The 22369-nt window shown below is 37.2% G+C and overlaps 1 protein-coding gene across 6 annotated transcripts in view; it reads right to left on the reverse strand.

Annotated features, from left to right (window-relative positions):
- The window catches only part of BNC2 (basonuclin 2), a 352999-nt gene that overhangs the window by 13658 nt on the left and 316972 nt on the right, over positions 1-22369 (reverse strand). For 2 of the 6 annotated variants that reach the window (XM_033086193.1, XM_033086192.1), the window contains exon 6: positions 11276-11991. In XM_033086193.1, the coding sequence (XP_032942084.1) occupies positions 11331-11991 (661 nt within the window). In that variant the 3' untranslated portion in view covers positions 11276-11330. Of the gene's footprint in view, positions 1-931; positions 3423-11275; positions 11992-14276; positions 14308-22369 lie in introns of those variants that run through there. The other 4 variants (XM_033086195.1, XM_033086196.1, XM_033086194.1 and 1 more) reach the window with 4 other exon arrangements.

Raw genomic sequence — 22369 nt, forward strand, 5'->3', positions numbered from 1 at the left:
GCACAGAGCAATGGACAAAACTATCCTGTCATGAGACTACTTTGTTTCCTTTATTGATAAGAAGAGGAGTGTGTAGAAAATTATTAGTGCCTTAAGAGCTCAGGCTAAACCAAAAGCATTTACTCTAAAAGAATCTTTCTCACATTTTCCCAGCTGACACAGCTGTCCCTTAGAAGAAAAACAAGATTTCTTAACGAAAGGATGTTTTCGACCCTGCAAATGGGTTTTTGAAATATCTCCATACACTGCATCCTATTCTAGTCAGCATGGAGCAGAAAGCTAATCCGAAGGACTCCGAGTTGAATTCTTTGGTGTTTAATTTTTATGTTATAATCCCTTTTATACAAATAAAGTTTGGTGCTGAGATACATTTGTCCAATGTCCCCACCGTTTTAGAGCATGGGAAAATTCATACCCTAACACTGAGATTAGTGAAGTGTGTACCTCTGCTTAGAAAAGCAAAAAACCAGGACTGAACTAGGACACCAAATCGGCAAGACCTTTCATTTCCATTTCTTCATCTGTCAGACATACTTAAGTATGAGTAATGTCCATGTTAAGGGTTTTTTTTGCAGTCAGGTGACTAAATTAGTGAGGTTGTAGGTTTCTTGATGCCACACTGTGTAGGAGTTTTCTAAGGAAATGTGTACAAGCTAGGGGGAAAAACAATTATCTTCCTTCCAAAAACTTTAACCTATTCAATTTCTGGGAAGTATGCAATACTCTTAAATGTAGTGTGCAACTTTCAAACTACAAGAGGCCTTGTGCAAACATTGTAGATGAGCATCTATCCATGACCATATGTCATTGAATCAATGAAAAATGAAGAAATGAAAGACAAAGACACAGAAAGATCAATGACTGATAAATCTTTAATATAAAAATTGTACAAGAATTTTGATACAAATTACAAGAGGTATTTGGACAAACTATGAGTAAAACTCCATTTATATCCCCCAAACCTTATGCATTTTATGCAAAAGACATATTGTAGGACTGTTACAGTACAGAAAATACAAGAAAAGAAATGTCAAATTAAAACAGGACTTTAAATTCCCTCAGATTACTAATGGAAAAAACTTGTTTAGACTACATATAATATTTATGAAGCTACTAATGTCGCGATTATTAGATCAACATGATGCAAATTTTCGTATCCCCTTGAACAGCTATATTCCGTAGTGCATGCTTTGGTTCTGCAGGCAGGACAGCAGAGCACTCATGTTTTGCTCACATTGAGATCAAACAGTGAAAACGAAAAGCCTCCTCTATTCCAACAGAGAAAGACCTTTGTAAAAGCATCCATCAGGCCTTGACTCCACTCTTGCCTGTGCCTGGCTGGGGTACCCCAGGAACACGTCTTGACAAAGTCCACTGGAACAAGCCCAGCTTTGCTAGCCATCAGCCAGCTCTCTATTCTCCATACCGCAGCCCCCTTGCTGCTGCCGGTGCATCGCTGGTTGGCACAGGGGGTTGTAGCCAGACTGTGAGAGCCCTCCCACGCCTACTGAGAAAGGAGTTTACAGGCTTTATGCCTCTGTGACTGAATGCACTGCCAGACCCCTTAAAACTTCCAAATACATGAAGGTTCAAATCCAGTTTATCTCAGTTTCCATCTCCAAGTGGACCCCCCAGTTGAGTTCCCATCTTTCCAGTTCAGGAGAACTGAAGCACAGCAGACAGCTAATATGAAATCACTGTGTTTGACCGTCTATACTAAAAGCTGTTAAAATGTCAGCTGTGACAGTGAGCAAGAACCTTCAGTCAAACAATGATACTTCAAACAGCTTCAAGATATCCCTACAGTAAGTTATTTGCATAGGTACAAACAGGTTGCAGTGAACTATTTGTGGTAAGTAAAAGTGTGTGGAATTTCAGCCAGGGTAAATTTTGATTGTGTCCAGGTTCAGACCAACTTACTTGCACGCCTGTTGCACATACATTGTACTGGAATGCCGATCACTCTTATAAACCGGAGATCAGGCAGGAGGCATGAACTGAGAACACAAATGTTCCATCAAAAACAAGCCATGTTCTGGGAAAGGAGTCCCATATGATATAGGCACCAAAGTTTGCACAAGAAGAAGCAGCATGCTGAATTTTGTATTTTCAAATAGCTAAATGAAACGCACACACATAACAGTGGCCATTTTATTAATCTTGCCACTTTACAAACAGTAACCATTTTCACAGATGGAATGCATAGAACTTTCCAAAATGAGGACCACTAGGAGGATGTGTTACTTTTCTGAGAGCATTTTAATGAGACACTCTCTGGAATGGTAAAGAAAGAGGGGTGGTAAAGAAAATGGGAAAATTAAAGACAATAGCTGAAGGTTGCACAAGTGTTTGTAAAAAATAAACTTTAAAAAATCCAAATGTAAAAGTATAATTGAAAAATAATGAATAAATATGCCTTTGTACAGCTTAGGTGTCCCTATTTATTCTGTAGGTCATCAGGTAAACCAAGAAGAACATTCTTAGAATCACAGTTCGTGTGACTATTGTACCATTTCACAGGTGTAATTAGTGGGGGATGCATTTCTGCCCCATCAGTAGGTGGTGGCAGGGGTACAGGAGGTGGTGGGGATGTGAAAACATCTTGATCTGGATGTGACAGCTGCATAGTGCTCCCATGCTCAGGCATGGACACATGCTTGCACAACTGCCACTGGTGCCCCAGAGCTGCTGTTCATAGCCTCTTGCATTTTGTGGCAGAAGTGGACAGGTTGTGATTAACTATTGATGAGTTTGCCATCCTAACTGTGCATTATCCTCTGATCATTCTCAACCTTTTGTTTGACAATGGATGCCTTATAAAATCTTTATGCATCACTTAGCTAGTCTTGCTCTCTCTTTCTTCTCTAGCAATATAATTGCCCTGGATGCTTTTATTAATTTTCCTAAAATATTTGTCTCCAAAGGTTTGAAGGGAGCAATGTACACAATTTGTAGAACCCCAGAAAAATCTCTCTACACATTAGACATTTGCTACCTGACTCTTCCTGTTCTTCTAAATGCATGAGGAAATATATATAGACACACCTATATAAGTGTGATGGAAATTATATAATTTTGCTCACTTGTAATCTTCATTTTAAGGCTCCTTGTTCTAACACCGTGTCTGTTTCTCCTTTGTCTGTCACATTCACCCTCACACACATATTCACAAACACACACAAATGACACAAATGATTTCTTTGATCAGAAAGTCCTCAGTTTCCACAAACAACCTTGGAAATGGTACAGCAAGAAAGGCTGCCCAAGTTCATCATCGCAGGTCAGCTCATCCGGCTGCTTCAACCTCCGTCAGTGCCATGTACACATGGAGTTGACAGGGGAGCAGAGTCTGGGCTCAGCCTTTAGACTTCTGATACAAACAGGTCTCAGGAATTTGTCTGCTGGTTTCACCCTTGTAGTTTCTGATGAACTCGGAAGGAAAAGGAGGGAAAAGATCAGTGACCTTTGACTGGTAAAACACCTTAGCAAATTTATGGTGGGCACCATCACCTCTGTTGCAGTAAACATCAAATTACCACACAGTGCTGTTGACAGCATTAGCATCCGGAACCAGCAAAGAGGTGCTGCAGCCAACCAATGCTATGAATTGATCCAAGGATATGAAAAACAAGAAACTCCAAAATGGCTGTGTTTAGGTCTCTTGGTCTTGGGCTTTGTCTGAAACCTGTGTTTGATTTTTTGGTGCTGTGCTGGTTGCCAGCACTGTTCAATCCACAGTGCCCAATGCTCACAGGTAAACACAGAACTGGCACTGTGATCTCAGCATGGGAATGCTGCAGACCCTGCAAGGAAAGCATGCTTCAGCATGAATTTTCATGCTGAATTTTCAACCGCTTTTCAGTAGTCAGCACAAAATAAAATGGAAGGGCAGTGACTACAGCCAGGTAGTGGCCAGCATGGCCTTCATGCACTCAAAATTTCTTAAAGCATAGTATGTGCTCTCGAGTTATTTCACTGTAAAACTCTCTCTCTTCTGATGGCCTAACTGAGAAGCACTTCTGGAGCCTTTACTTTTTCAGTGTTCTTGCAAATGAAGGTATAGATCAGGAAAAAATCCTTTTTGCATGAGGATAGTAGATAGTGTCTCAGATATGTTTATCTAACACTTTATAGAAGTTCACACTGTCCTGAGCAGGACATTCTCCTATCACTAGAATAGAATACAGGGAGTTGGCAGTCATGATAGGAACCCAAGAGGATGAGATTGCTCTGAAATTCACCCAGGGATGGGCTAAACCGGTTAAAAAAATAGACTGCACATCTTGTTTGGCACTGAACCTATGCAGCAAGACATGTAGCAAATTCAAACAACTATTTCTAGCAGGCACAGTATGGCTTATGCCAATACAAAGCAATTAGTTGCTACATAAGCAGACAAAAGTGCCATTACAGACAGTATTTCTCAGCTGACCTTTTGCTAAGAAGTCATCTTGTTACTGTCTACCTGATAGCTCTACAGAGCAGCCAGTGGCAGCCCTGTGCTTCCCAAAGACAAATCAAAGTGCTCCAGATGGGACTTCACTCACTGCAGACGTGTGTGCATGCCTGTGTGTGTATGTCTCTGTGTGTGTGTGTCTGTGTGTGTGTGTGTTAGGGAATGGGGAGGGAAAGCCTGGTTCTTATACTCAATTTTGCCTTCACAGGGGATAAACAGGCAATTACACATCCTTTTATATTTGATGGCCAAGTGCTGAACTTGAAAGCACACTATTAGTTTGTGTCCCTTCAGGGCCAGTGCAATAAGTAGCCAGGAGAGCTGGGGCTAAGGAAGAGAGGGTGTTGTCTGCTGTTAGTGTGACAGTCTTGTCAGCAGCATTCACATTACTGGAAGGTAATAAAGTGACAAGTAAGTTATTAGAAAGATATGAGGTGAAATTGAACTGATGCTTCTTTCTGCTCAGCTCAGTTTTTTTCCTGCTTTGTAATGGGACACTATTTGTTACAAAACAAGCCTTGTCTTGAGATCTTATATAAAAAAAGAAATATTTATTCTTTGCAGGAAAGGTCACATGAATTTACAACATCACACTTTAAAGGAGAGGAATGGGAAAATAGTTTCATGACAACTACAGCTGCTATTTAAAAAAACACAGTGTCATCATAATGAACAATAATACTGGCAAAAGTCAGAGGACTTGTCAAAAACATGTCCATTTTTTAACCCTTTGGTGGTCCAGAACCGCTTTCATTTAAGTGTCAGTGCCAAACATAACAGCAACAGTATTGGGATATACATGATCAACACCTTGATCAAAAAATCAAAGCTGTCATTCAGTATCATGACTTGAACAGAGAAAACAAGCCACACAAGACTGGTTAACTACAGACTCAAGATAATACTTCTTACGTAAAATAGCTGCTGCTTCACTTTGTTACAGCCAGTTTAAAGGCAGTGATAATGCTGCAGTGTTGGCAGGAAGAGACAGAAACCATGAGACTGGAACAGACATGTATTTGGGCAAACATGTGGGTGAAAGGTTCAGTCCATCATATGATGTTGCTCTGTTCCTGAAGTAGAAATGGGTATGGAAAAGAGCTCCTTTTATGTCCCTAAGAAGGGGAGAAAAAAAGCCCAACTCATCATGTGGCAACAGCAGGATATGCTGATGCTTATCTAGCAAAGTAGCACTACAGTCACTGTTTTGTTGAGTTACTATAGCAGCAAAGTCTTTTTCTTATGTCACTACATAAGAAAAAAAACAAAACTAAGAAGGAACTGAAATATACCAGCTGCCATCATGTGTCTGCCACTCACCTTTTCCCCACAGAGAACTCCTGCTGCCTCCTTGCCCTTAGTACAGACACCTTTGCTTCTCTTTTCAAAAGAAAAGAGTAATTCTGTTAACCCGAAGAGAAAAGTGACAAAAAAATTCTGGGGACTGAAGAAGAAGTAACAGTTCTATTCATGTATGTGGAAAAAAAACCTTAGAGGAGTGTATGTGCACTCCTTGACCATACTTTCCCTTCCTTATTATTTACTCTGCCACCATTGTTGCTTTGAAAATGTCCTGCAGAATTTGACTACAAATACATTTCTAAAAATATGTCCTATTTTCTGACAGCAGATGACATCCTTAATGACCACCATGTGAAAAACGGGTCCATATCAAGCATTTTGATTACAAAGTACCATACACATTGGAGGAGAAATTTTTGGAACTAAATCCCTGGTCTTGAAAATAGTTCCTGTCTCTGGAACATATCAGACCTCAGATTATCTCATTTTTCTAAATTTCATGATGCTCCTTGTCTTGTTGCTTTACATTCCTATGCCATATATTTAGCTGTGTTAGATCCTTAACTGGGTTGAAAAGGCTAAAACTCAGGCAAAACTCAAGCGCATCCTGGGGATCCCCACTTCCTATTAATTTTGCTACACCAAATCAACTGTGGTACTGACCACTGCTGGCAGTTACTTTGCAGAACCTGACTGATAATTTTTCCTAAACTGTCCCTTTTTTGAGGATGGAATGGGAAACATACAGGAGATGGAAAATATGTAAACTTGTGGAACAGGCAGATGAAGTACACTTTCAGTTCCACTACAGAAGGGAGGGAGAGAGGGAACAAGGGAGGGAGAGATGGCAGAAGGCAGGAAGGCAGGAAGGCAGGAAGGCAGGAAGGCAGGAAGGAAGGAAGGAAGGAAGGAAGGAAGGAAGGAAGGAAGGAAGGAAGGAAGGAAGGAAGGAAGGAAGGAAGATACACTGCAGTTTACCCATGGCAAATATGTAGCAGAATTTCTTCTGTGTAAAGTATCTACAGATCCCTAGGAAACATACAAATTTTATGAGCTCAGACATGAAAAGCCTTTGGGAGATCTTTAAGAGCAGTGTCCATGTGCTATTAAGGTTTTTAATCTATACCTTTCACATTTTGTAAAATTGAGTTGTGACTCGGTGACAGAGCACTTATACCTTTTGTGCGCCACTACATTGTCACCACAGCATCAGCTACAATTTAAAAGGCAAGGTTAAAATCTCAGGCATAACAAAATGTACCTGGTTGAGATATAGCTCAGAAAAATTGACTAAATATTTTAAGGTGTGCAAAAATATTTATGAGTTAAATTAGCTCTTTATTAACACCAGCTAATTAGTCCTCACAGGAGCACACTTATGGGCAAAATCATATTAGTACTAGTGATAGTCTAACAGACTGAAATATAAATAGGTAAGTGATATGATATGTTTGAGACTAAAAAGTTAGAAGGGGCTACCAGGGGGTGTTAAAAACTCATGGTTTCCATTCTTGTGCTTTGACTGTGCTGTTTTCCTTCCAATTTTTCATACAGTTTTCCAAAAGATACCTAGTGATTAACCATTAACATATGGTTTCCTGACACACCAGACCCCCCAACCCTCACAACAAAAAGAAAAATCCTAAACAACCCCCATACAAATAGTTCTGTTTCTAAAGGAGGTTCAGTACAGTTATTTTCTAATTGCAGACAAAACTTTTTTTTTGATATTTACAGAAAAATACAACTACCTTGAATAAACAGTGAAACAATATGGAAAGAGTGACCACAATAACTATAGGAACCAAAAAAAAGAAGTAACAAATTCCATGTAAAGGGAAAAGTATCCTCCTCAAAGCTGGTCTAGCTCTTTCAAAATGGTTTAGACTGACAGGTTTGGAAAGTGAAGGGATAACCACAAGTTTGTGATAACATGAAAAACTGCACAATACTTATCATGTCATCACACCATTACAGGCCATGTTCTGTGCTGGAGAGATGAGATGTTTGGTCATTATTCTTACTGCACTCTGGGTCTCTGCTGAGATGTCCCAGAAATGCTACTTTCAGTAAAACCAAACTACAATGTCAGAGCCCCTTTATGAATTCTTCAGATAATACAAATTCCATCACAAGAACAATTTTGATAAATACAGATTCTCATAGAGATGCATGCTAAGTTGAAAGGAGGAAAATGCCATTCAATTAAAAGTAAGTGCCCTTCTAAAAAGACTTTTCTGACATCAGTATCACTGAACTTCAGTAACACTGAAGAAACTACTTTTGGCTAGATTTGCCTAAAAATAACAGTGAATAGTGTTCTGTCCACAAGAGATAAAATCTTCCACACAGCTTAAGCAAAATCTGAATGAAATTGAAAGTAGGACTTGTGAGCTTCTAGTAGTTTTTGGAAGTTTGTCCCTTTTTCCTTACTTTTTGAAATGTGCTGTTCAATTTTGTGTAATAAACAGATTTTTTTCTTCTATTTCAATAATCTGCTGAATTTATCTACAGGTGATGCTTAAATTTCCAAACAAGTTTACCAAACCCATTTGACCTCTAACAGAATCATAGTGAAATAAGAATGCTGAACAGTGATTGATTCAGTGAGGAATTATTTATATACCTCAAATGCATTTTTCATTAAAAATTGTATTTATTTATACCATGATACTACAAAAGAGTGGGGTTTTTTTCTGTATTATAATTCAATTTTTGTTCTTTTATTTTTAGACTTTCTATATTACTTTTTCCTATTAACCTGGGAAGAGAGATGAGAGTGCAGTACAGGTAACACTACAAAGGTTATATGTTTTGGAAAAATGCACCCTCATTTTTCTAATTTCCCTTTCTCACAAACACACTGAGCTTGCACAACATAAAACAAAACAAAGCAGATCTCTCCACTCAACAAGGCAAAGTAGTTGATATTTTAAAGAAAATGAAAATGATGAAAAAAAATGTCAGTGAAACAGTTTACTTTTTTGCAATTAACTTTCTTTTTGTTAAACCAGAAGGTAAAGTTTCATTAGAGTTACTGTGGAAATCACAAATGTTTTCAGGGTTTCATGAGTGTACAGAATAAAAAAAAAATTATCAGAGGCTTGTAACTCATAGGAACATAGTGAGAATTAATTTAGAAATATTTTTTCTTTTATTTACTACAACTGGAAATACTGATTTATTAGATATTGATTCCTACTTCTGGAAACAAAAATACTGAAATGCATAAAAAGTACTAAAAAAGAGGAAATCTTTAGTAAGAGTTTCCTCTAGAAAATGTAATAGGAATTAAGTACTCAAGTGGACATAAAAAGTAAGAATAATCAAAATGCATAGCAAAACAGTAGAGCGACAAGCTGAAACAATGGAGCATTTCTGACTCTTTGCTAAGAAGAATAATGTTCTGGGTCAGTAAATACAGAAAAGGAACACATTCTCATTGAAGGAATATTTTATTGTATGCTGAAATATCCTTCAGGGGTTTGTTTGTTTTTTTTGCTTCTGTTATTGTTATTAGTTTTGTAAAGAAAAGAGTCTACAACACACATCCTAATGGCTTTGGCTGTAGATTGAGCTTAAGTAAATACCATCCCTCAGTCAGTATGTTGTGGTAACTAAGGCTGCCAGTGTGGTTTACCAGCTCAAGCAACATGTGTAAACACCGGAAACAAAAAATTTCAGAGGGCAGCCTCCTTTCTCTTTGCCTTTCTCAACTGCTTGATCCTTCCCTGTCTCCTGCTTGTGCTCGCTCTCTTGCTCATTATAGTTCTTGGACTTTTGTTATTTTCTGACAAACCATGTGAGTGAAACACAAAACATTAACACAACTAGACATCCTTTTTCTCTGTCTTCTAATTTTATCCAAAGGGAGAGTTACCCAATAAAAAGTCCAGCATATGTTTTCAGAGCCACTAAGTGCTTCTGACATTAATTTCTTTTGATTGCTTCTATAAAACATGCCTTAATCATACTACAGCACTTTCCATTGCAAAAAAGACAACTTTACAGAACAACATAGTTAACATTATTTCCCTGTTTGTTTTGATTTTTTTTTTAAAACACCACAAAAATCCAGGCTATAATAAGAAGCACACAAAATTATATTCATCTTTGTTCTGTGACAAGTAGTATCAGCATTTATATCCCCAAATATTATGCATGTTTGACAAAAAAAATTTCTACTGGTTCACATGACAAAATTCTGGTTTCTTTTTCTTTTATGCAATGTAGTATATAAGGAATAAGGATGCACTATTGTTTCTAGTAATAATTGGCACTTGGAAAAAGCACCAAGAATTCTGTATTTCACTTTACCCCTTTTCCCTCCCCAGTATTTTTCTGTGTGTAGTCCAAAAACTACAACTGTGGTTACGGTGAATAACTACATTTTCTTTTCTCAAAATGTGTGCAAAGTTGGCACTTTTGTATTAACACTAAACACTAATACTCTTTGTTTGGCATTCATGCCCTCATACTGACCAGATCACTTTTATCTAAGTGTATTTTTTTAAAGACACTTACTGAAAATATGGCAATAGTATAAGAAAAAAAAAGCATGGATATTATTACACATCCCCTTGTAGTGTACGAAAAAGTGCATGACTGGATTTATGTAATAGTACAAGACAAAAAAACTGTATCAAATCAGGTACTGTAAAGCATGCCAGCACCTCTGTATTACTTATATCTAGCAGGTAGTTAAAACAAGACCGTGGTTCTTTTAAAAATGTGCATTAAAGCTAACATAAATGAGTAAAACTAGGCAGCAAACTATTTTTCCTGCTTATCTAACAGCTGAATGTAACTGTAAAAATTAAGCAAAAAAATTAGAGTTAAACCACCATCAATACAATTGTTTTACATCATAGGCCTGTCAAGGCTCAATATATATATACAAGTGTAACAGCCATGCTTAGTAGAACGTTATCCCCAATGCTTAGAAGACACAAAGACAACTAAGTAGATAGTTTTTTCTTTCTCTTTTTGTTTGTTTGCAATTTTTTTTGTGTTTTTGGGGGGATTTTTTGTGTGGTTTTTTTTTTGTTATGTTTTGTTTAGTTTTCGGTTTTTTTTCTTTTTTTTTTCTTTTTTTTTCCAGGCAAAAGTTATGGGAAGAGCAAACTGTCTCTTTGGAGATGACCAAGAACATTCTAACAGAACTAGGGACAGCTGCAGGTTTTGTGTTGGGCTTTTTGTTTGCTTGTTTGTTTTAATTTTTTTTTTTTCTTAATGGATCTCTTCCCCCAAATTAAAGGTCCTACGTTCTTGTTTCTATTAAAAAAAAAGGAAAAGGAAAAGAACCCCAACAACCAACAAAGGGGAAAAAGCACCTGGTGTTTCTTTCTTTTGCTAAAAAAGAAAAGAAAAAATTATATATATATATGTATATTTATGTGTGTGTATATATATATACATATACATATACATATACATACATATATATATATATATATATATATATATATATATATATATATATATATATATATAAAAAGGGAGACTGTATATGGCAGTTCAGATGTAGTGGGCCCTCTCTGAGAGCTGGCATTATGCTGTGTCCGTCCTTAACCTAATCTACTGAAGTGAAAGGAATGTTTTTATGCAGATTGGGGTTCTGGCTGTGCCGGTTTCGGCTACGGACAGAGGAGAACATCATGTTGCACCCAGGGACTTTGCACTTGTGCATTTCTCTCAAGTGCACTGTTTTGTAGTGCACTCTGAGGGTTCCCTTGTTGCTGTACATTTTGTGGCAAATGTTACACATTATCCCACCGTTGCTCACCGAAACACTGTTGAACATGAGGGATCCTGGGACATCGGTGCCCATACCTACAGCTAAGGCAGGGGCATCTGCTTTGTGGGCAGATTCCCCACTGTCACTTGCCCCATCAACGTCGTCCAGGAGAATACCCTCATCACTTCCTGCATCAGATTCTCTTGAGGAATGGATACTGCTGCTGGACTGGATGCTGGAGGTGGTGCTCAGGTCTAGTACCATATAGTCTTCTGCCATGCCCCTGCCGTACCCATTCATATGGGAATCCTCAGTGCCAGCAGGTGAGGAGGTGTCTTCCCTTATGTCAAGCCCCATCTGATGCTGAGCGCCATATATCTTCACCAAAAATTCATCGCGAAGGTCCTTACTAAGAGAAGGCTGTGAAGTGTCCAAGCCCATGTCATCCAGCTCTTTGGTCAACAGTTTACGGTGCAGGTTTATGTTAGCACTGTGTCTGGGAAAGGAAGAGGGAAGGGAGAAAAGGAAAAATGTACAGTATTTTTGATTAAACATACAGTCAACAAGCACCAAATCCAAATTATAATTTATTGATAATTTTTAAAAAAAATTATCCCCATCCATGTTGGTTGAAAATTTCAGTCTTTCTTTAAGTGGATAAATTGCAACATATAAACTAAGCAAAACAAGCAAATTTCCCCCTTATTTTGTTTCTTGTTAGCTGCTACTCCTCAACGTTAGTCCCCAACAGCAGCTACAGCCCTTTTATTTGAAATTTAAAAAATAATAAATTGTACTAGCAGAAAATACAAAATGTTCTTCTCCATTCCTGAATCCCTGCTTTCTTTCTCTTCAAGAGGCAAAAATATTAATATATGGTATAAGTATGTGTGTCTATGTCTTAGTCTGGATCCATGTCTTTAGATATTTATCCATCCATCCATCCATAAAAATATGTTTTTATTTATATATATGTACTCATGTAACTCTGTAAGTAAACTATAGGAGGAGAGTAAAATAAGAGTAACTGAATAAGGTCCTGATTCTGGTAATTTAATTCTCATATAAAGGGGTTCAGAATCAGGCCAAGCCAAGATGGAGAAGACTTGAAGGGTTTAAGAGAACAAGTCTTTGAAATCTAAATGTAAGTTTCTGGAAAGTTAGTAGTTTCATCCTTTTAAATTGTCACTGCTACTCCTCCCTATCCTTTTCCCTGTACTATCTGTATGCAGTGTTGATTGATTCAAGCAGTGTAATGTCCAGAAAAAAACCATCCTATTGATGGTAGTGAGAATTTTGCCCCAAATCAATCTAAAAACATAAGCATGGGTTTGGTTTAGGTATTTGCTGAAGTTACTGCAGATATTCAAGACAATGGAAAACTGTAACTGATGGAAGCGGATTTTAAACCAGATCCCAAGAGCTGGAAGTTAAAAGACTCTCAAGTGTTTTACAGGATCTGGGCCTTTGCTCTCAAGAAATAAAGCTCTACATTTGCAAACAATGTAAGCCTTTGGGTTAGTAAACATATAAAATAGTCTATTATTTGAAACTGCATTCTACTCTCCACTTTTGGCATTGGCTTTATTCATCCACTGCAGTAGAACCTCACTGATTTGCAGTAGTGTCAGGAAACCTTCTTCGAAAAATTTTATTTTCTGTATTAATGATGCAACCAACAAACATGACAGACATCAAAGACCTTTGACCACAGAACATGCTCATTTTTGCTGAAGTGCTTAAGTATAAGAAATCAGTGTAAAGTTTTCAGTAATGGAAAACTTTAGGGTTCAGTTTTCATAATGTGCAGCATTGCTGAGAAAATGACAAATATTTATTGTTTCTTTGGAGGGTGACTTGAATTTTTGAGTCAGTAAAAAAAAAAAAAAATTAGCGAAGTTCTACTGCATAACATTCTTTGCAAGCTAAGGACCCAAACCCGCAATTTACAACATGCAGACTCACCAGTCTGTCTGCCCATTATAAATTGCAGATCAGAGCCCAAATGTAGGAGGGAAAAGAGGCGAGAGGGGAGGTGGGAGAGTGGAGGGGGGAGCGGGAGGAGGGTGGGGAAAGAGAGAGAGAAAGAGAAAATTTTAACATAGGAATAGCTTAATTTGCAAAAAGCACTAGGTACAAAATTGGCATGGGAAGACGTAACAATGATCAAATATTTTACAGACATTCAGGTCCTACGTTAACAAAAAAGGGAGAAGAGGAACAATAGCTATTAGCAATATTTCCTTATCGGAAGCTTTTATTTTAAGAAACCCTTTGAAACATACCTCTCAACCAACTGAAGTCCAAAACATGGTACGGCAATACAATACAAATAAATAAAGCAAATGCAAATGCAGGAAGATTAAATTGATGTGGAGTAAATCTCTGCTATTTTCTAAATTACTTTGTGGTTCATTTATCTGTTGTACATAACTTAAGTTGCACATAACAAACAGCAATAGAACTAATCTGTCCCATTCACCTGCAAATGCAGGTAACTGATCTCTGACATAAAACTGATACTAAAAGGCAGCTTAATTGAATTGTGTGCGCTTGGATGCAATTATTCCAGTAAGGGGTGGTCTAGAACAGAGGATTTTTCCTAATGGGAGACAGTTGAGAGGTATGGGCAAGGGTGGAAAAAGTGGAGAGTATTTCTTGCTTTTGTCCCACATGGGAAATACTCTTTTCACACAAGCAAGTATAGCACCATTGCTTTTTTGAGGCATAGAAGTGTAATTATGCATATCCCCACACTGCACTTAGGAAGGCTGAGCTTACCTTGTGATAAGATCAGCTTTCTAATCTTTTGCTAAATTGAGATCACAAAAGAGAGAGAGAGGAGAGGAGAAAAGAGAAAGAAAGGGGGAGGGGGAGGAGAGAGAGAGAGAGAGAACAAATTCACATTGCAATCCAGATATATCTGGTTTAAAAAAAAAAAATCTGAAACCAATAAAACACAGACTTTAAAAAAAGTCTTGACCGTGAACCTGTTTTTTGTCAGCTGTGATATCCCTTTTACTGTTGTCCTGATGGATACTGACTCAATCAAACAATACAGAAAACATAAAACAAATTAATCAAAGCATATTCACACCATAGCCATTATTATCCACAAATGAGTTCTGAACAGATGCATGCAGTGCACATACATGAATGATAAACAGTAGTCTTGATGGTCCCTTGCCTTCCTGGTTTCAGATGGAAAGTAGCTCCATGTAAAGTTGCTAAGTGAAGTACAGGAAACGCTTACTGTGAAGGCCTGTCCACACTGACCAGAGTTATTAAATGACCATAAAAGCATATTTGCGCTTATCATCATAAGGCTAACTGCAAACTATTCATAAAGTACTCATGTGTGTACTTCTAATTTCTTCCCTTCTCTCCCCTCTTCACTCCTGTGTTATGGGAATTGGTTTCAGCATACAAGCTAGTCAGGATAACTTTAATTGCTGCTTCCAAGCACTTGTGCTTACTATTTCCTTGGTCTTCTACTGAGAAAAATTACAGTCAGGAATGCAGTGAAAACAACTTTAGTATTCACTAAATGAAGAAATAAGAATAAATTGTTTAAGAGGGGCCACCAAACCCCAGATAGACAAAGGTCATTCGGAGAAAGACCAGTGTATGGATGCAAACTCTGCTGATGCTCTGATAAGAAGAGATGCCTCCCTTATTAAATTCTCACTTACAGCAGTAACAATCAGTAATCTAGTTAAAGTATGCACCAGCCCATAATATCTGTCAGGCAAACGATGTGCAGAAATGTGCGGACCAGTTCTGGCACTCTGCTCAGTAGTGTCCCTTTTCCGCTGTCAGCAGTACTGTTGGATTCTCCTAATATAATTACATTGACTCTTATTCAATTAAGTGCCATTCCTAGCCTTAAAAAGAAGCTACTTTATCAATTGATTCAGGTGTAATGCAATAATAAAGATGAACTCATGGCAGTGCATTAGCTCTGCTGTTCATAACTTCTGAACACAGGTTCATTCATAGCAGTCAATTTCCATTATGCAACCACAGTTCAAAAGAATTGATTCTTTTACATTCATTTCTTAATCTATTTCACTTGTGTTTAACACTGTCCCTAAATATCATATGTGAAAACATTCTGGTGGAGAATGAGGTATGAGTTGTGAAAAAAACTCATTTATTTAGACACTGAAGTTTTGAAATCTTGTTAAAACCCCCCAAAGTCTCAGACCCCCTTCTTCATACCAAACAGAGATTTTTCCATCCTAATCCAACTCTTTCTCCTCTGCTTTGTCTCTCCCAAACCTTGTGAAGTCCCCTACGAGCCCTCAGTCGATGCTAACCACCTGTCATCTTGTTCATCTGCTCCTCTCCATGACACCTGCAGTTTCTTGCCTCAGCTATTCTGTTCCTGATGTGATCTACAAAGCTGCTTCACTCTTCCTTCTCCAGATACTGGTCCCAGGTATATGTATACAATCTTCTTGAGTAAAATGAGGCAGAGCTTGGGCAGAGTGATTTGTGCCAATGCATGAGCACTGCCATCAAACAGACAGAAAATCCTGAAGCAAAATGTGCCCAAACCTGCTGAGCTTCAGCTTGCCATGGCTTCATTACTTCTCATACCCCAGCTAGCTAATTTAAGGCCATCTCTGATGTCCTTTGCACCACTGCAACTGCTGCTGTATCTGCGGGGAAAAGAACTTAAAGAACATAAATGATTGGCAGAAATATAAATGTGTGTATGAAACAAAATATTTGACCTAAATAAATCCTTTGAATGTCTCTGGACATCCTAGATTACTTAGTTTTACATCAACTACCAGAATGGCATTTGATCCTCACAGTGGAAATGCTGGGTAAAGGCAACTGGTGATTGAAGACTTCCATACAGAAATATGCCATCAAATGCATTTATCTAAAGGCATAACTCACTCTACTTCAGTTGCTATACCTATCCATTCCTAGGCAAGGGATGGTGAAGAGGATTTGTTCTGAAAATACTATCTGAGGCAAAGTACGTATGTCCAAGCACCTGTTTAGGTCTATACAACATGTCAGATATCCTTAAAAATGATAAGGGTATTTTTCCAAGATTTTTTGAAATGTAGCTTGTTGTTGCAAGGAAGTTTGAACAAATTCTAGGACTCAGAATGCTTGGGTTTTTTTACATAAATACCACTCTTTTCAAGTTACTATTAATTAATTACATATATGGAAGACAAAAGTTTGTGCAAAGTCCTCACCAGAGTAAGTTCAGCTGTAAGAATGGAGCAGTGCTGCTGTGAGGATCATAATGATAATGATAATGATGATACACAAAAAATCTGTGGTTCTGGTGAACGATCAACTTCTGAGTTCACCACTGCCTTTTCAGACAGGAGTTTCAGTAGCAGTCAATGTAGAATCCTACAACATTTACAGAAGCTCCCTGACTCTGGGCACGATGCCACTGGTGGTAGTATTTTCCTTCTCTTGTGAAGTTCATGGAAGTATTCTTTCTTAACTAAAATTCATTGTTGGTTACACCCCACCTACTACTAGCAAGTTTCTTAGTGACAGATGCACTATGAACCAACAGTAGGAAGGGGATTATTAGCCTAGGAAATATGGTCAATTAGACATGCATTCTATTTGCACAGATCGTAAATCCTGATTGGGATCTCTTTAGCAGTTCCTTTCTACAGTTGTCAAATAATCTGATTTTGCTAATTTACTGCCCATTTTTTTGGAAAGAAAAAATTTAATGGCCACTTTAGTTTAGTTTATTTTCGTTTAGTCAGTCTTTTAATTCCATTTTGAAGTGAGTGAGAAGGAATTTATCAGAGCAGAACTTGTCCTGGTAAAGAAATTGCATGAATTCTATGGCCAGATTTGGAGGTACCCATAGCTGCAGTCCTATCAGCACCAGGGCAAACCTCACCTCTGATGCACACAGCAAAGTGAGAGAATTTGTATTATAAACAGCATTGTTTGCTTAGAGCTGAGCATTATAGAGAGAACAAAACCAACTGCATGAAAAATGAGGTTGAATGGGTTTGCAGTTCAGAACAGGACAGGCTGTTGAAAATTATGCGTACAGTACTATTTTATTAACTATTTTAGCAAGAGAAAAGTATGATTATGCTTAAATATTATGGGATGAGAGAGAAAAAGAAAGTGAGAATGAAAGAGAAGCACAGTTGTTAGGAGTAGCCAGTTAGGGACCGTGGAAATCACTTTCTACTGCTCGGTGCAATGAGACAGAAAAGCCAAGCCAATTGATGTCCCAGCTACTACTTCTGCTTGTGTGATCATAAGCGACAAGGCTCCCTGGTAAAGATCTCAGTCAACCATCAAAGTAAACTGTATTGTTCATTAAAATTCTGAAATTACCTATTTCAACATTTCCAGTTGTACCTAGCCACAACCATTCTTCCTGTGCTTCCAAGAAAACCACCATCCCAGTTTCTTAAATTGCAGATATTCTGAAAGTGCCTTTTCTGGCAAATATAATCTGATAAATTAATACCACCTAGCCCTACCATTCTAACATTGTAAAGAAATAACAAACAGAATGTGACAGTAGGACGCTATCAGTCTTTGGTCAGCTTTGTTTTAAGATTAATAAGTGATTTGGTATTAATACTATAAAATTTTATTTTGAGATTTAATGCATGGAAAGACAGAATAAAATTATTTTCTGTCAAATGATGTTTTTTCCAAGTGATAGTGGATTTATTTTTTAAAAGAAGACAGAATTACTATTGGGTTACAAAACCTGAAACCACACAATCTTCAGCAGTCTGAGAAGGTTTTGTTAGAAAAGCAAAGACCAGAACACAATTGGCTGGTGATTTATATACAAATTGATGAACCTCTTATTAAAGTTGAATATGGAAGTAACTGCTCTGGTTGTACAGGCCCATAAAAGCTATTCTCCTGCTATACTTAGTTTACAACTAAGTTCTATCAGTCTGGTTTAAAATATAAACAATGAAACTTTCACTATTCCTCCTGTGAGGCTTTTTCTACACATATTTTCAGCTCAGTATTCAAACCTATATTTTTACCTACAATGAATTGTTAAAGGAAAGTTTTCTTTGTTTCTCTTCACCTCAGAGGCAAAGAGAATTAAGACTTATGGTTGGGTTTTAAATGTTCACATTATTTTAGTTGCTGACACAATTTAGTAATATGTTTTTACCTCAATTTCATGTTCTTTTCCTGCTTGTTTAAGCATGAAACTCATAGAAAGGCCCAGAATAGGTGAATCCTACAGAAAGTAAATCCAGAATTTTATGCTTTCTCAGAATCTCTGCAGACCAAAAATGCTGAGTTTCATGCAGCTAAAATCAAAGAACCAGAAAGTAAGACTCTGGCTAAATATAACAGTGTACATATTTATGAGAAAGATATGGCCTCAATTCTGATATTTCTTCAAGAAAGAAGCAGCAGTCATTTCTCCCATTTGCTTATGAGAATCAACAATAAAACAGTTCCTGGAATTTAATTAGTAATGGAAACTGTTAAAGAAATTATCTTCTCACTTACTGTTCTAATTTTGCCACTCTATCAGCAGCCTTTGATGCAGGGTTTGTTTTGTTTTGTTTTGTTTTGTTTTGTTTTGTTTTGTTTTGTTTTGTTTTCTTTTGTTTAATAAAAAGAGAAAAAAAATATCCATAAATCTAAGTAAAGATAATAAAAATGTGAAATCCTGAACTGACCTAAATGATAAAATTCAAACGTATCTAAATGGAGACAAAGTTTAAGTCTGTACGCTAGAGCTTCCATACATTTGATCATATTTAATTTGCCTCTGAATGTAAGGGGAAAAGTGGGTGTAGGGGTGAGACTTTAGGAATTAAGGCAAAAATACTACACTACCCAATAAAACCATGGCATTTCTACATGAACAGGGTAATAGCATCAGCTCTTGAGGCCTGAAATTGCATAGAATCTGAAAAATATTAACCTTTCATAAGAAGAAAATCCAAAAGGTAAAATACAGTTCAGCACCTATTAAAAAAGTAAAAAAACCTAGTGCTTATTAAAAACAGGAAATAAAGGACAAGCAAGTTCTTGCAAATTAAAGATGCGGAGCCCAGTCATTTCAATCCCTTTCAATATGAAACAAATCACTCACACTGGTCACGAAGACAACTCCCTCTACACTCAAATTATTCACTTGAAGATAAGCTCCTATCAAACTCTTTAGGGGTTTAACTAATTTACTGCACAGATACGGCACGTCTGTTGTAATAACAGGTAGGATGTATTGGGGTCAACCATTTATCAGAATTAGACTTCTTTTTTCAATTCACAGTGAATTATGCTGCCTACACTGCTCCTCTTTCTCAGAGCTTCCCATCCCCTTACGGCCCCTAATGTGGCAGGCAAACAAAATTGACAGTCTCATCTTGTCAACAAGGGGTGATTCTCCTGAGAAGCCATTTAACTTTGCAGAGGAAGCAATGTATTAATGTGCCTGTCCCAGGAATGTTAATCATCTTCAAACTCCCTCTAACTTTGACATGAACAAAATCACCAAATTTGTTTACTAAATGAATCGTAATATGCTAATAAGAGAGCATGACATATATGGTAAAGCCAAACAGATGGTTTGTTTACTCCACTTTGCTACTTTATAAATGTTGTAACTCTGAAGATGTTAGTGAGAATTATTGGTTTGTTGGTAGTGGCAAACATGCCTTTTGCATACTTAATTCACAGTTAGAGTCAGAAAACAATTTATCATCACCATGGAATGCATAAAAAAATGTTAATGCAGTGACAGCATTTAGGAAGGCAGAGTAGTTGACTGTGCAGATAAATATGAAACTGATATTTGATGGCAATATTTGCTACCAAATTAAAAAAAAAAATCTGTCAGGCTTGAGATTCTTGAAAGGTCCAATAATTCAGTACATACCTGTTGAGGTGTTTAGTGAAATGGTCCTTATGGTGTGAACAGAATTATGCTTCCACAACAGTTGTGTGTGCTCAGAAGCATTGAGGTTATGTTGCACTCTCAATATATTACTATTGTTGTCCATTAAAGATCAAAAGATGTTACAAACTAAAAGCACAAGGACTGGCGTACTTGCCAAAGTTGCTGAGAAACTATCAAAACTATGTTGCAACACTTCAACCTCTCACTTTACAAGCTGCCTGGAAGCAAAACAGACTCATTACAAAAGCCAGCAGTCTTGTCTAATATCCGGACTGGTTGAGAAAGTTTAGAATAAGAGGATTTATCTGACGGAATATTTTCAAATTGAACTAACACAGTGTCACAAAGTTACATGCACAAGTAGTCATTATACATATGACAGAGTCCTTTGATGGGCATAACAGGTGCTCAGCACTGCTGTCTATCACTCCAAAGCTGTTTCTACAATTTACACAAGCTCTACAGAGAAGTTTAGTAGGTGCAGTGTGCACTGCAGTCATGTATTAAGTCCTCATATCCACTGTGTTGAAGTATTTGTTAGTCCCCTGTACATAAGGTGTATTTTCCCTTAAAAAATACTGAAGGGATGGAAAATACATGCATTAACTTTTCTCTTCAAACCTAAATAATCTAAATATTACATGATCCAAGTTTTGTAATCAGAAGTTGTCATCCTTCATTTAATTTTACTGCTACAGCCAAATGTGATAATTTTGCAAGTTTTTATGTAAACAGACCCTCCATATCACCATGCCACTCATGAATTTTACTGAACTCCAAGTTTCAGTAAATGCAGAAATAAAGTCAAAATTCAGGTAGAATTCCTAGCTTTCCCCAGCTCTGAATTCAAACCAATTTTTTTTTCTCTCAGATGTTAATGCACAGCAACACATTATCTTATGGTTTGCTTTGGAGATTTACTGACTCTTTACTTATTGAACATCAAGTTCAAAATAATAATAAAACCTGAGGTCCAGGGATCGTTTGATTTCAGATTTCACAGTAAGTCTCTAAACCAATTATTTTGATCATAATGGAATAGTAATTCTCATTCATAATGTTTGCCTAAAAATACTAGTTTTATTCATATAATACAAGAGGAACTATAAAACCAAATATATATGGCATTTCAACAGGGTTCCTTTATTAGTAATTTTACATTACTAAATAAGTACCCCTATCAGGTCACTGGATATCTGATTATCCTAAAGCCTCCTTTCACTGATTCCCCAACTTCCCAGTAATTTCAAACCTCCGAGATTCTTCCATACATGCTATTGTCAGCATTTATTAAATTCTCAACTTTTTACTCATCCACAAGAGAATGTGCAAAGATATCTAACTTCAGCTTGCTGTCCAAGGATTATTTTGGAAGAAACATTAGCGGTTGTCCCAGCCTGGCGCTTATATCTCATTTGAAACATCTACTCATTCCTGACCAACAAAGAAAATTTCAATAAAGAACTTTTACTGGTTTAACAGCAGTGAGCTCCTGGGATTGTCAAAGTGCTCAGTCTTTTCCGAGGAGAGAAGGAATCAGCAGCTCAAATATAATTAACCTTCCATTCTCAATGCAAACTGCCACGCACAGGAGCTCTGCAGTCTATTAGTGAAGTTATAACGGCCAACAGGCAGAGGCAAAATTGGTCAAAAAGTTGGCTGCTGCTGTCATATTTTTAGAATTATGATTAATGACACTAATAATGTGGATGATTACTGATACGTGTATCTCCTGCAGTTTATCATATTGCGCTGGCTGCCTACGTCCACAATAAACATGATGCTATCATTTACCTCTTTATTGAAGGCAATCCTTCTCTTGAAGGAGCACATTCTAATTACTTTGTAATGTTTTATGTCTTAAACATTTTGCAGCTCTGGACCTTGCCAACTGCTTCATGTCTACCATTGATTAATTACAGAATGTTTAATCAAAATTTAGAACCTAATGCAGTCATTTATGAAT

This window comes from Catharus ustulatus, chromosome Z (genome assembly GCF_009819885.2).
Source record: "Catharus ustulatus isolate bCatUst1 chromosome Z, bCatUst1.pri.v2, whole genome shotgun sequence".
Taxonomy (NCBI): Eukaryota; Metazoa; Chordata; class Aves; order Passeriformes; family Turdidae; genus Catharus; species Catharus ustulatus.